We start from the raw sequence: 14,947 nt of genomic DNA on the forward strand, positions 1-14,947 counted from the left end.
CACACACACACACACACACACACACAAATATATAAACATATGAACGTACCTAATACAGTGTACAGCTCTAGCATGACCTTCTTGATGAAGAACTTCCGCCTGCTGTTCCAAATCCCATAATCGCCAAGATGCATCATAACAACAAGTGCCAAGAAATCGTCCGGATGGATGAAAAGCTATCCTGGAAACTCTGTAAGGTTCATGACCTTCCACTTCTGCGAGTGGTTTTTCGCCAGTGCCGCCACTCCATAGTTTTACAGTACCTGTTGTTATAACACACGTATTTGTTTTGTCAAGCAAAATTTAAAAAAAAAACAAATTATTTTACAAGTTTTTGTATGTACAACACGTTTTTAATATATACCATCTGATGCACAGGATGCCAATATGCAAGTTTGTCCCGCACTATCACTCATCACATCTTCAGTTATTGTAGCTTTTGGATGAAAAACAATGCAGCCGACATTACAAGAGTGTCCTTTTAAAATGCGCAACAAAGTACAATCAGGTACAGACCATAATTTGCATAAGCCTGACCATGAGGCTGTAGCAAGAATCTTTGAATTTGGACTAAATTGACAGAAAGAAATGGGCCTTGTATCCCCAATTTGAGAGCAAAAAATGCTCAATGCTTGTAACTTCTTTAAAAGTTCTTGTCTCTTTGCTGTGCGAGTTGCAGCGGATAGCTGCAAGTCTTGTCGTGCCTTTTCTAGCCTTGCTTTTGCTCTTGGCAACGAATATGCTGTAAATGTAAATATTTACATGGTAAATGATATGTATATAAAGATAATATAAAAATAATATAACAATATATTTAGAACTGTATATATATACTTAGGATTGTATTTAAAAACAAATCTTTATATTTACTTGCTATCCACGATCGTGCAATTTGCAAAGATTCTGGACCTTCGTGATACCAAGTTGTTTCTGTATCTTTTTCAATTGTATGAGATGGTTTCTCTTCTTCTTCATGCTTCTTCTTAATAGCATCTTCACCAATATTGGCCAGCAGTTCTCTTAATCTTGTTCTTCTGTCTGCAGGACCTTCACCAAATAGACAAATAGGTTCGCCTAATTGTCTCAAATGCTTTTTTACTTCAAAATCATCTGTAGAAACGTTAATTTGTCTAGCTTTTTTTCTACGTTCAAATTCTTCCAACAACGCCTGGCGGTCTTTAGACATTTCATCTTCAAGTTCCATATATTCATTAGAGATATGTACATTCCCTGCCAAGGCAGAAGCATTGGTAACATCTGTTGTATTTGTAGCATCTTTTTCTTCTTCTGTAGTTTCAGCAGCAACAGCTGCGAGTCGTGCACGTTCTGCTTCTTCCAGTGAGCCATAATGAACAGTTTTCTGCTTTTTCACATAAACCACATCCTCGTCGTCAGACATTTTAAACAGTTACGAACACGGATTTCTGTTGCTCTCAGTTTATATGCTGCTAACTGTACATAGATTATTAAAATAAATTACAATTTTAACTTTATACGCATATGTATATAAATGATAAGAAAATAAATATATAAGTACACTATATGAATAATATATAATAATAGAAAAAAACAGAAATAGCGCTAACATTATATAAAACACAGAAGTCTTGTTTCATACAGAAAAACCTGGTTAATTTAATACCGTATGTATATATAGTAGTATATATAGTACCTATACATATATATTATGTACATATAATATACTGTGATGTGTATAAATTTATATTTACACTATTTTATAGTATATGTATATATATATATAATTAGTATTTTTTTTTATTGATTAGACTTATATAATAAATCATTTTGAAGATGTGTTCAAAATGACAAGTGCTTTTATTTTAATACAGATATAACTGATAAATATATAATAACTTAATATAATAATATATAATTTATATTTTTTGTAACTATTATCATTAATAGTGAAAAAAACAGACTTTTAGAAGAACTTCATTTCTCTCTTTTCTTATTTTACTATTATAAGTTTGAATTTAAAAACATCAGACAATTTATCATCTGTAAACAAAGAAAAACAAAGTATATAACAAAGTATAAACAAAGTATCAAATATCCTCCCGCACAAATATGATGCAAAACTTTTATTTTTTATATTAAAGTTTAGCAGTTCACACAAGCTTTTTATTTACACAACTTTTTTTGCTTGAAAAAATTAAACTAAACTTCCACGTAATTAAAAAATAAAGTGAAATAACAAAAATATCTCGGAAAGATGACCATGCCGGCAGTTTGACGGTTCTGGGTATAACGTTGCTTTCTAGACGCTTTTTACCTTGTATGTTTGCACTATTTTTTTAATTTAATTTTTTTCAAAATACAAATCTATCAAATGTAATTGCTCTTCACGGTTACAACTTCAAAAAAAAAAATCAAAACGAAGAGTGGCACACAAGTCTCGTGAGATTTTTAATTTTTTTGGTTTGTTACGAAAGATTCAGTCAGAGGTTATGTGGTTGTGAATCTGAAGGGGGGTTCTGAGTTCCGAGTTCGAATTTATCTAAAGGCCGTGTCACATTACGTATTGCGGACGCAGATCGGATTGGAATTACAAATTACGGATCGAAATTTAACCAATCAAAACGAGCCAGCTTTGGATCTGCTTCGTTGCTTGATTGGTTAAATTCCAATCCGTGTCCGCGATACGTAGTGTGACACGGGCTTAAAGACACGTTTTGTATCATGCATATGCGCGCAAAATGTTTGGAGTAGGGAAGCTTTTTAGTAGGGGAAAATCATGGGAAAATACGCAAAACAGACAAGTTTTTGTCCGCTCCGACTCTCGTCTCTCATTGAACTCAATAGATGCGTTCGTTTCGGACTTTTATGCGCTGTAAGCGTTAGTCTATCTTTGTTCTACATTTAAAGAACAATAAAGATGGCCTGATGGTTAAAGCGCGTAAGCGTTCAAAACGAACGCACTTAGTGTATCCGATGTATATGAGTGTATATTCCAAAATCAATCGTAGTTGACTTTGGCTGCAATTTTCCGATTCACCGCCAATACTGAAAATCTGTAGCATATGCGACATAAAGAATAGATTTTTAGTATTTATTATTGGCAGTGAATATCGGAACGCAACTGAGATTAACTATAGTTAATTTCGGAACATAACGCCATATATCGCTCTTTGTCGATAAAGTGGCACTTTTTCAAATATATAATTTGAAAACATGAGAGAGAGTATGTATCTTTTTTGAACTTTTTTCTTTCTATTTATTAAAATAGTTTTATTTACCTAATTTTATTTTCACTAAAAATCTTATTTCAAAAACTTCTCTAAAAAGAAAAGATAAAACGCGCCAAACATTTGCAGTCATATTTTTTATGGAAAAAGTCTTCAAACTCGATATCTTATTTTCTTAACAAAATGTTTTATACGTTAACTTTAGAAACGTTACTAGTTACTATAAAAACTCCACACTATCGATTCCTCAAAAAAGTATTAAAAAGTGGAAACAAGTAGAGAATTTAAACTTAAAATATAAAATTAAAATAAATTAAATAATTATATACTGAGTACTGAAAGAGACCATGGCATACTGAAGAAGCGATGTTGAAAACAAAATTTTATATATAGCTCATTTTATATTAAAAAATACTCTTACACTGTTATAAAACAAATTAGAATAAAAGTAAATAAATGTTGTATACTAAGACTGAAAGAACATGTGATATTGCTAGTAGAGAAGAAAGCAATATCTTAGCAAAAATTAGACATAGCTCACTTTGTATTCAGTAATACAACCTAACTAGAATTTTATTGCAATAAGAATGTCACAAACGTTCGAATATAATTAGTGGCCCTGAAAAGGGCCGTTTTGTCATAACTTGTTCACTTTGAACTTGTGTACTTAGTTACTGCCTTCGTGCCTTCGCTGACTGCGTGTTTCGCCAATTCACCAGGAAGGAGAAGTCTTACAGCAGTTTGAATCTCCCGAGACGTGATAGTGGATCGTTTGTTGTAATGAGCCAGTCGTGATGCTTCAGCCGCAATGCGCTCGAAAACATCATTAACGAAACTGTTCATGATGCTCATAGCCTTGCTGGAGATTCCAGTATCAGGATGAACTTGTTTCAATACTTTATAGATGTAAATTGCATAACTCTCCTTCCTCTTCCTTTTCTTCTTCTTGTCAGCCTTGCTTATATTCTTCTGAGCCTTGCCGGCTTTCTTTACTGCTTTGCCGCTAGCCTTCGGTGGCATCTTTAGAAAACTTCTTCGTCGAACAGCACGAATTGAGAGTCAAAGATGAAGTGAGCCCTCGTCAGCTAACGGCACTCTAATATAGTCTCGAGCGTCCGTACGAGCGCACCAATCACGTGCGAGTAGCTCGCTCCTCCTACTTTCTCGCAACGCTATTGGTGGATACTCGCAACTTTAAGAGTTACATGCAAAATACAGCTATAAAAATTCTTATTTCTTTAATTTCTTTGAAATATATACATATATATATGTATAAACAGTTGTATCATTTTAAATCATAAATTGTTTTTGCACTAATGCATTAATAATGTATCATTACTAATGCATTAAAAACATCTTATTTAATTATAGATTTCACGGATATCAATAGATCTATTTCTCTGATTAAATTTTATGTACAATTTAAAAAAAAGAGAAAGAGAAAGAGAGAAGTATAAACTATTCTGATAGGTATTCTAATTTTCACGTCTATCAATAAGCAAGATATATATTCATATACACAACTTATTATTACAGATAGCGTCATCATCTAGATTGTTCTAAGGCAATTGTTGAGGGAAAAGAAGAATTCGTCAGACTACGTTTTTGTAGCACATATATCAAATTAAATACATAAAATAATTTGTCTCTGTTACGTTCTGTAATTCTTTCTTTCATATTTTTCAGTTAAGATAAAAAATATAGTAGATATTAATATATACATATATTTACATATTCGTTCAATTTATTGTATTTTTATTCAATTTATTGTATATTATGTATATACGTGTGCTTTTACAAATACGTATCTTATTACGCGCATTATACAGAGAAGTTGGACGTTCTGATTGGCCAGTATCGAGGTGGTGGGGAGCAGTTACCTCGCGACGATATAAAAGAGTGCGCACGGTCGGCAGAGTCGTCATTCGATCTGCTCTTTCGTTAGCGAGTGGTTCTATAGTTCAGAGAATTTCAAGATGACTGGTCGTGGTAAGGGAGGAAAGGGATTGGGAAAAGGAGGAGCAAAGCGTCACAGGAAGGTTCTTCGCGATAACATCCAAGGTATCACCAAGCCTGCTATCCGTCGTCTGGCTCGACGTGGTGGTGTCAAGCGTATATCTGGCTTGATTTACGAAGAAACTCGAGGTGTACTGAAGGTGTTCCTTGAAAACGTCATTCGTGATGCTGTCACCTACACTGAGCATGCGAAGAGGAAAACCGTGACTGCTATGGACGTCGTATACGCCCTGAAACGCCAAGGCAGAACTCTGTACGGATTTGGCGGATAAGCGAAGAGCTGTCGAGATTCTAAACAATCGGCCCTTTTCAGGGCCACAAATATATTAAACGTTTGAATAATTCTTGTTCGCTATGTTGAAAAACTCACCTATTATAACCTTATTTTTGTGTTTGTTTTACTCGAAGTAAAAATAGTATTCGCGGAAAATATTAATGTCTGCTAAGCGTTTTAAATTTTGTTTTTGAGTTTTTAAATTACGCTTTGTTTAAAAAATGTAAAAAACTTGTTTTTATGCAGTTTTTATGTATTGTATGTGCTATAAGATATAGGTTTGGTGCTCTTTTGGCTCAGTAGACCTATAAAGCTAGTCCATACGCCATTCTATGTCTTTTTGATAACAGGTTTAAAAACCGTGGATTGGGTTCCTGACGCCAAGCCACGGAGTTGTGCATTTGTTTAAATTAAAGATAATAATAAAGAAAGTGGTGTAAAACATCGACAATTGTCCAAAAATATTCACTGCGCACGTCCAACCGATATGGCTGATGCAATCCAACTTTGCTATAAGATATATGTAACAGTGACAAAAAGTTGCATTTTCCAGAAAAGCCAGGCATAAACACGGCAAAAAGTGATATGTAATGTTGTAAATTCTTAATAAATACGATAATTTTCTTTTACAAATATATTTAAAAATTTTATGTTACTAACGATACAATACAAACTGAGATAGGTGCTTTAAATTTTTTTAATAATATATAGAGATGTGTATATTTTTAACCTAAAAATATATATACTACATTTACATATATATATATATATATATATATATACATATGTATATATATTATATATATATATATGCGCGCACGCGTACAAGTTATATCTTATTATTATGAAAACTTCTAGAAAATGTAAACGTAAAAATTTCAATCCAAATGACTTGCATTTGTATGTAGCGTTACGGTATCCTATATTTATGCGTATGCGTAATGCAAACTAATTTACAACTCGCTGAATTTGTTCAAAATATTGTACGCAAATAAGGAGAAAAAACAACTAGCAGAATAGTAGTAAAAGATTACACATTTTAACCGTTATGAGAAAAAGGTTATAGAGGTTAGGGAGAATGAATATAAAGCTCGGCAGATAAAGTAGTAATGTTGAACTGTGCAAGATATCTTACACACGGCATGCGTGATTTTTATTACATACAGAGTGCTTATATGCGTTTGCAAAAATATTTTTCAGGTGTCGTACGAATGCAAACATTTATATTTTTTTGGTAGAAATTCGAAAAACATTTATTGGTAGAAATTCTATTTACATACGATATATAAAAAGTATATTTAATAAAACTATTATTATACATACACTATTATATATTTACTACGTTACACATATTCAATAAAACTATTATTATACTAAGAAAGATTTCATGTGTAATAAAAAGTTACTTTTGATTTTTACAAAAAGATTAAGTGTCTCAAGACTTTATGTAAACTAAATTCATACAGCATCAAATACAACTGATAAATTTATCTATGCAAATGAGAAATACTGTTTTTCACACAAAGTATATAAATCAGTAAAATATTTTTAACAGATATCAGTTTAAATTTCAATATTTTCTATCACATGTTTTATTCTTAGAGTTTGATTGCATAATATTAAATAAAATACTATTGGTTAAGTTAATATATATATATATAATATATAATAAAACAAAGTTTAAACATAAAGTTTTAAATGAAAAATATTTGAATTATTAAATATTAGGTAAGATAAAGTAGTTTATCGACTATATTATGTAAAAAGAGAACTGATCTTTTCTAAAATTAATCTAATACTCAAAAATATATGTGAAACTTATATACAAATCTAGATTGCGCACATAAACATTCGTTTGATACTTGTAATGATCTTTTTGATGAAATCATTTTTAATGTTTCAATTAGAAGTATTTATTTGCATATTTTACATATATAAACTTATAATTAAAAATTATCAATCATTATCAGGAGTTTTTGTTATAATTCGTATTCTATAAATTGATGTTAAAGATCGTACAAAGAACATTTAAACTATGTAACGTTATCATCGATTAATATTGAATGACAGATAAACGTGTTTGAATACAGAAAACTGAAGTAAAATTTTTCGACAAAGTAGAAATTCTTTACGCAATATTTTTAGTTAATAAAATTAGTACAAAAAGTAGAAAACAGTAGAAAACAAAAAGAAATGTACAAACGAGACTTATTCCTTCGTCAAAGTTAATTAGTGGCCCTGAAAAGGGCCGATTGTTAAAAAGTTTCGTCAAGTTAAGCTCTCTCTCCTCGGATTCGGCGAGCTAATTGAATGTCTTTGGGCATAATGGTAACTCGCTTGGCATGAATTGCGCAGAGATTGGTATCTTCAAATAAACCAACGAGATAAGCCTCACTAGCTTCTTGTAAGGCCATAACAGCTGAACTTTGGAAACGAAGGTCAGTTTTGAAGTCTTGAGCTATTTCACGAACCAAACGCTGGAATGGCAGTTTACGAATGAGCAGCTCCGTACTTTTCTGATAACGGCGAATTTCACGGAGAGCTACTGTCCCTGGCCTGTATCGATGAGGCTTCTTCACACCACCAGTAGCAGGTGCACTTTTACGTGCTGCTTTGGTGGCTAATTGTTTCCGAGGAGCTTTACCTCCGGTCGATTTACGAGCAGTTTGCTTGGTGCGAGCCATTTTGTAATCCAACAAAACAAGTTCGTTGCAGTCCAACCACGAACAACACAATGGGCACGTTGGATTTCTTCTTGCGCTCTTATATAGACGCGGAACGTAGACAACTTGACCATGATTGGTCGGAGTCTAAGTGGTGGGGAGAAGCCAGTCGTAAGCCTAACTACCAATAAAGATACACTATTATGCTAGAATACAGGATACTTTCAAGAGATATATTATTTTCATAAATTGATTTTTCAGTATATTAAACGTCAAATAGTAAAATAACAACAATAAATATTTTGAAATATAATATTTACTTCAATATTAAGAACTAAATAGTTTGTTAGTTTCACATAACTATATGTGTATAAAAGTTTTATTATAAATTATTTCATTATATAAATATACATGATTGCATAGCTTTTGATTTATGCTAACATAAAATAAATTTTGTACTTTAATTTAATTATCATTAATTTGATATGTACGCACACGTATGCGTGAAGACAAAGCTGGTGATGTATCATAAATACGATACGTATATGAAACATATTTCGTAAAATCAACCATTATCGCTATCTTGAATAATTCTATATTTTAATAAACATTCATTTCTCTTAGAGCCATTGCATGTGAAAAAATGTTAGGCTACGTTCCGATATTTATTGCCAGTATTAAACATCTATAGCACGTTTGACATGAAGTATAGAGTTTAGGCTTCTCTCACTGGCAGTGAATATCGGAACGAAACCTTAAGCCGTAACCACAAACTCGTAAGCAATCAACCAATTACAGACCAGTATTATCTTACATTAGCTAAAATGCTGGCCTGTGATTTTTTATCGTTTGCATACGACTTTACACTTATAACTAAAATTTTGTTACATGCAATGGATTTTACTTTTTGAGTTTCACCGCTTCCGTGATGATAAGCACACTATATAATATTCTTATTTCCATTTTTTTATACACATGTATCACAAAATATTAAACTTTGTATCCACAATATTACAAATTGATCCGAGATATCAAACGGAGAGAGAATTGAAGAACTAATCCCATTCGAATAATTTGATCAATTGGAAAACGCGATTGATCATTTCTCTCTCTATTTGAGATCGCGGATCGATTTTCTGATATCGCGGACATAAAAGTTTAAATATCAAATATATCAAAATCATATTTTTTTTTTACCTGTTAATAAATTATTTTGATATAAAATAAAAATATTTTGATATATAAAACGAAGTTTTTACAAGATAACAAAAGTTTTATAAAATTTATTTGCATTAGATATTTCTTGAAAAATGTATTATATTTATTAATATCAAGATAGTATGTTTTTTTAAATTATAATATATTAATAAACTTTTGCAATGTTTTATAAAGAAAAACTTATTATCAAAAAACTCAGTATATCAATATAATCAACATATAAAAATATATCAACTTATAACACTATTTTTATATCTTTATAAATAGATACATATAGTGCGCAACAAATTACAGTCGGATCTCTAAAAATCATTTTGTCACAACCTTTGTAAAAGTTACTTCTGTAATTTCTCATTTGGAACTGACATTGTTTGACGTCGTTATAATGTCATTATGACAATTATCTTGCTAGTTAGGTTTAAATTTGAGAGTTACAAAATTATTATGATAATTTAATCTTGAAACATAGATAAAATCATAAAAAATAGATATTTATATATATTTTAAGATAAATAAAAAAACGAATAAATTAAACAAAAAAAAGAGAAATTCAATAAAAATCAGCCTATAAGACACAATTGTAAATATTTTAACAATTGTACGCGCGGGAAGTTTGCAGATTGTAGAGAAGAGTTTTTGAAACGTTGTTGAGATAGTATTTTTAAGACATTGTTATGTCGATATTTGTTTTTTTAATGATGTTACCGGCGAATTTTTATAAACGAGAAGTAATAATTTATTTAAACATCAAAATAAAAAATAATACGCAATTTGTTAATAAAAATTTTACGTTACTCAGATCGCAGTTCTGTGTTCTCATTTATATGCAGTTTTGTGAATCAGAAGCGAATTTTAGCATTAACTGACGTTCTAAATTCGTAAATTTAAAGAAAAAACCTAATTGCAATGTGCAATTTTGTTATTCAATAGATGTTAGATTTTTTTTTTTAATGTAAACATTTATCATATTATTCTACTATCTTGTTATGTGCGATTTATTATAACAGCAACGTTCACGTACGGAAGAACTCGGTATCCAGTCGTCGTCTTGTGCATATGCCATTTTTTTTCAAGCAAATTTCAGAATTACGCATAAAAAATTACAACACAATTATATCTTCATGTCTCTCGTTCGATAATAACATTTTATACTATTTCGTAAAATTGTCTACAAATGTACTTTGTAATCGGTATTCATATTGTGTTGCACTGACAGTTGTATTCTGCCACTCGCGAAAGTTGTAATATTTTACGTGAATTTGTGTATCTCGCTTACGGTAAACACTTGCGATCAGTTAATACAGTTATCGTGACGTTTCGCGAACCATTTAATTGCATCGTATATTGATAATTACATTATTTATTAACTTATTTCCCATATTGAATCAACTCTCGCGAATGAGTCGGGCGCGCGCGTTGCACGAAACCGCGTAAAAATCAATATATATCAGGTACAAGAGTCTTATAATGCATATAGAACGAATCTAGCTACTTGCTTCTACGGTTACGAGTGCCGATCAAATAACATTTATTATGCAAAATATTATTTAAACAACAAAACATTGTTGGTTGGTCTTTCATTCCTAGCGACTCGCTACCCGCAACATTGGGAAGGTCTTTCTCCATGGTCCGCGCTCCCACTATAACCAACCTCTCTGCTCTACAGAAGCGTCATCTGTGAATGTTCAGAGCGTAAGTTTATATTTGTACTTCGTTTTCACGACGCACTCTCTATCGTTATGGAGGATAAGAACACATCCGGCAGTGCTGCAAATGCAGATAATGCAGCTTCTGGTTCCACGCCAGCAAAGAAAGCTGCCAAATCTAAGGCTAAGGCCCAACGCCCAAAAGCGACACATCCATCAACTGCAGAGATGGTTACTTCGGCTATCAAAGAGCTGAAAGATCGTAAGGGGTCATCAGTACAGGCTATCAAAAAGTATATTGCTTCGACTTACAAAGTTGACGGCGAAAAATTTGCTCCGTTCATCAAGAGATACTTGAAGACAGCAGTTACCTCGGGTGCAGTAGTACAAACCAAGGGAAAGGGAGCATCAGGATCATTTAAGCTCCCGACGACTAAGAAGCCTGTTCGTGAGGTAAAGAAACGTACTCCGAAGAAGCAAGGAGCGATCTTGGAAGAATCATTACCTGAAGAAAAGACCGCGAAAAAAGCACCAAAAGCTGCTAGAATATGGGTCAAAACTAAAAAGGCAACGGCTGAAAAGAAGCCTGCATCGCCGAAAAAGAAGCCCGCACCGCCATCGAAACCAGCAGCAGCGAAAAAGAAAGAAACGGCTGCAAAGCAGAAAGCTGTCGCCCAAGCCAAGAATCTTTCTAAGACCAAAAAATCTCCAGCTGGTAAAGCGAAGGCTCCCAAGCCAAAAGCCATTAAGGTTAAAGCAAAAAAATAATTGCTTCATTCAGATAAAAAATGGCCCTTTTCAGGGCCCCAATTTATCTATATGATGGACACATTTCTCTGATCGCTTATTCTAATTTTTCTCTTGATTAGATTTAAGTAATTATATCTCAACTTTGTTTTTTATTTTTTCAACTTTGTTTTTTTGAACGAGTACAGAATTGTACCAAATTAAAGTAGTACTTAGCTAGTAAGCATGTTCTGTAACTTTTTGCAATTACATAAAGCATAGAAAAATAAAAATATGCACATAAAACTGAAATTAATAATAATGCAGTTATGATTAAAATACTCTAGTCTTTGAGGTTGATAAATAAAAAGAGATAGTATTTTTACATAGTATTTATATTTATGTGACTAGAAATTACGATAGGATATCAAAAAATTCTCGGATTAATGGGGTAAATCCTTAAAAAAAGCAAGACTTAAAAAATAACTTATGAACAATAAGAGCTTTTCAATTACACGTACTATTATTTGTTTACATAAAAGGTTTCTTTAAGTTTTTTCCTACTTTACATTTATTTTACACTTCCAAAACTTGTGGGAACATTTGTCGAGAAGAGACGTTTACAACATAGAAGAGATCTCTTAAAATATAAAAAGTATACATAACGTATAATGTGTATACGTGTAATATAATGTAATATAAATTAAACTATTAGACACATAATGTATCTTATATTACATATTATATGAAATATATTACATATATAAAATGTTTATCTTAAATACATTACGCATATTAGTATAAAACACACAAAGTATTGTATAATAATGTAATGTAATAGTAAATATTGAAAATTATCAAATATAAAAATATTTGTAAGAATATATTTATGAGTATGTAACGTATATCATTTTTAAAACTAAAATTATATTTTTTTAATGTAAAATATTATTAAATTTGATTTCAATTATCTTAGTTCAAATTGTTTCTAGTTTCTCTTTTGAGACAATTTTTCATTTATTTGGAAAGTTTCTCAAATAGTAAACCAAAAAGACTAACATCATTGTAAATGTCAATAGGTATAAATACAATATTATAAAATCCACTTTGTTTTCCGCGAAGTTTAACCACTGATTTATTGCAAAATACATGTTTCTATAATATTGTTCAGGATCCAGATCTTGTAAAATATCTTTCTCACAAGATTTTATCAACTTTTGAAGTAATTTCTTTCGTTTTTCACTATACTTTGATTTGTGGACATTTAGTTGAAAGTTATTCTTGTTTTTTTCTTTGTTTTTTTCATATAAGTTACAAAAAACTGAAGAAGCAATTTTAAAAATTGCTAAGACCATTGCGATTTTTGTCCATATTCTGCTTCAATACAAATTAGAAAAAAGCATACTGTAATATTATTATGTGTGTGTAAAATATATACGTATATGTATGTACAACTTTGATTATTATAAAAAATTCTACCGGTGCCTAAAAACCGTTACATATTTGTGTGATTTGATCGATGAGAAAATTTATATAGAAATTCATATATATGATATTATAAAAAATATTAAGTCAAGAGGTTAAATTTAAAAATAAAAATGTATTGTGACTTACATATGTAAAATTAGAAAATAATTCTTTATAAATATAATTTTAATAATAGTAATAATATCACAAGAAAGAGAGAGAGAGAGAGAGAGAAAGAGAGAGAGAGAGAGAGAGAGAGAGAGAAAAAAGACTATTTTATCTGTAGATAAAGTTCTGTGTGTTCATATGTCAAAATTAACTCTTCAATTTAAAAACGAAGATATTAAAATCTTGCTTACACTTTCTTTTGCTTTGACTAACTGATCGGCACGATTCTACTGTCACACGATGAATGATCGAACCAGATGAGAATCTATCAAATCAAAATTGAAAATTGTAGCTTTTCCGAAGGTCATATTAGTTGATATTTACATGTAAGTCCTATGTTAGTTGATATTTACTGGTAACTAATCTTGTAATGTCTCAGTAGATGATACACGATACATAAAATATATGTAGATATACGTATGTATGTGTGTGTGAGAGAGAGAGAGAGAGAGACACAAGTATATTTGACTAATCATAGTCTTCCTAATTTTGCTTGTAAATACTAAATAACTTCACTTAAGTTTTAAAGACATTTTGAAAATTTGAAATATTCTTAAAAATGTAAAACATTTTGTGGTAAAGTCTTAAAGTCGTCTAGAATAAGACGTCTTTTTCACAACAAACATATGTTGTTCTGGAATATATATATGTGTGAATATATCAATTGATGATAATTAAGGAAATTCAAGAGAAAATACATTACAAATGCAAGAAACTAGAGGACATTTAATCAGATTTGCATTATATTCACATGTATACATATAGATACTGTATAATAGCTTTACTGTATTATATCCTTGAACGAACTTTTTAAACTGCATTTTCAAACAATACATTTTTGTACAATATTTAAATATATATTGCAATATTTAATATAAATATTAATATATACTGTACATTTACCAACGTTACACTGATTTACAATTCACAGATCTTCATATAGAGGACACTACTAAAACTCTCTGATTGTTAAAGCTGATATTTATCGTCGAATCTTATATATAAGATCGTCTTGCACGTTTACTTTCAAATACTTATGATAGACAATAAAACGATTTGTACGACATTTTAAGATAAACTCAAAATGATCTTAGATATAAAATCAGGATGAATACCGGTCTAAGATTTTTCTGAACAAAAGATTTGAATTATATTGCAATATATACTGTAAAGCGTTACCGTGCTATTGTGTCCTACTCGAGGACGATAAGATTTATAGGACTACAAAAGAACTTGAAATTTGGACTAGTATTAGCTTGGAATTTACTTAGTACTAGCGAAAGAATAAATTTTAAAATAAAGTGTTATTCATCGATAAGAGATATCTAACGCTTTTTAAAAACTTTTTAAATATACGTATACTAAGTGCATTAGTCCGTAGATAAAAGTATAATATGTATGCTATTGTTCAATATACAGGGTGTTTCAGAACTATGGGATCAAACTTCTAGGGGTTATTCAGTGCAACAGTAGAAAACATTTGAGTATAGGGACCCATGTCCGGAAAAGTGTCACTACCGCACTACGGCCCTAAGACGCGTTAAAATTTAGAAAGACGATGAA

The 14,947-nt window shown here is 30.9% G+C and overlaps 5 protein-coding genes across 5 annotated transcripts in view; 2 read left to right on the forward strand and 3 right to left on the reverse strand.

The window, feature by feature from the left end:
* Positions 1-2,471, reverse strand: part of LOC109853299 (U4/U6 small nuclear ribonucleoprotein Prp4) — a 9,142-nt gene extending 6,671 nt beyond the window's left edge. The window contains exons 1-4 of the mRNA XM_020425293.1: positions 2,294-2,471; positions 871-1,452; positions 365-742; positions 50-263 (exon numbers count right to left, since the gene is read on the reverse strand). Coding sequence (XP_020280882.1) covers positions 50-263; positions 365-742; positions 871-1,399 — 1,121 coding nt within the window. The 5' untranslated portion in view covers positions 1,400-1,452; positions 2,294-2,471. The remainder of the gene's footprint in view (positions 1-49; positions 264-364; positions 743-870; positions 1,453-2,293) is intronic.
* Positions 2,472-3,724: 1,253 nt separating this feature from the next.
* Positions 3,725-4,257, reverse strand: LOC109858921 (histone H2B-like). Its single transcript, XM_020436675.1, has one exon. The coding sequence runs from the start codon at positions 4,224-4,226 to the stop codon at positions 3,855-3,857; it is 372 nt and encodes a 123-aa protein (XP_020292264.1). The 5' UTR covers positions 4,227-4,257; the 3' UTR covers positions 3,725-3,854.
* Positions 4,258-5,146: 889 nt separating this feature from the next.
* LOC109855510 (histone H4) lies at positions 5,147-5,766 on the forward strand. The gene has a single exon (XM_020429879.1). The coding sequence runs from the start codon at positions 5,183-5,185 to the stop codon at positions 5,492-5,494; it is 312 nt and encodes a 103-aa protein (XP_020285468.1). The 5' UTR covers positions 5,147-5,182; the 3' UTR covers positions 5,495-5,766.
* Positions 5,767-7,471: 1,705 nt separating this feature from the next.
* Positions 7,472-8,221, reverse strand: LOC109858585 (histone H3). Its single transcript, XM_020436037.1, has one exon. The coding sequence runs from the start codon at positions 8,178-8,180 to the stop codon at positions 7,770-7,772; it is 411 nt and encodes a 136-aa protein (XP_020291626.1). The 5' UTR covers positions 8,181-8,221; the 3' UTR covers positions 7,472-7,769.
* Positions 8,222-11,069: 2,848 nt separating this feature from the next.
* Positions 11,070-12,451, forward strand: LOC109858724 (histone H1-like). Its single transcript, XM_020436292.1, has one exon. It carries the CDS (start codon positions 11,117-11,119, stop codon positions 11,789-11,791), a length of 675 nt encoding a protein of 224 aa, XP_020291881.1. The 5' UTR covers positions 11,070-11,116; the 3' UTR covers positions 11,792-12,451.
* Positions 12,452-14,947: the final 2,496 nt, after the last annotated feature.

Source organism: Pseudomyrmex gracilis, unplaced genomic scaffold (assembly GCF_002006095.1).
Source record: "Pseudomyrmex gracilis isolate BER0280 unplaced genomic scaffold, ASM200609v1 scaffold_0, whole genome shotgun sequence".
NCBI classification, from domain to species: Eukaryota; Metazoa; Arthropoda; class Insecta; order Hymenoptera; family Formicidae; genus Pseudomyrmex; species Pseudomyrmex gracilis.

Coding starts and splice junctions, on each gene's coding strand:
- LOC109858921 (XM_020436675.1), bottom strand. CDS start 4,226: ATGCCACCGAAGGCTAGCGGCAAAGCAGTAAAGAAAGCCGGCAAGGCT.
- LOC109855510 (XM_020429879.1), top strand. CDS start 5,183: ATGACTGGTCGTGGTAAGGGAGGAAAGGGATTGGGAAAAGGAGGAGCA.
- LOC109858585 (XM_020436037.1), bottom strand. CDS start 8,180: ATGGCTCGCACCAAGCAAACTGCTCGTAAATCGACCGGAGGTAAAGCT.
- LOC109858724 (XM_020436292.1), top strand. CDS start 11,117: ATGGAGGATAAGAACACATCCGGCAGTGCTGCAAATGCAGATAATGCA.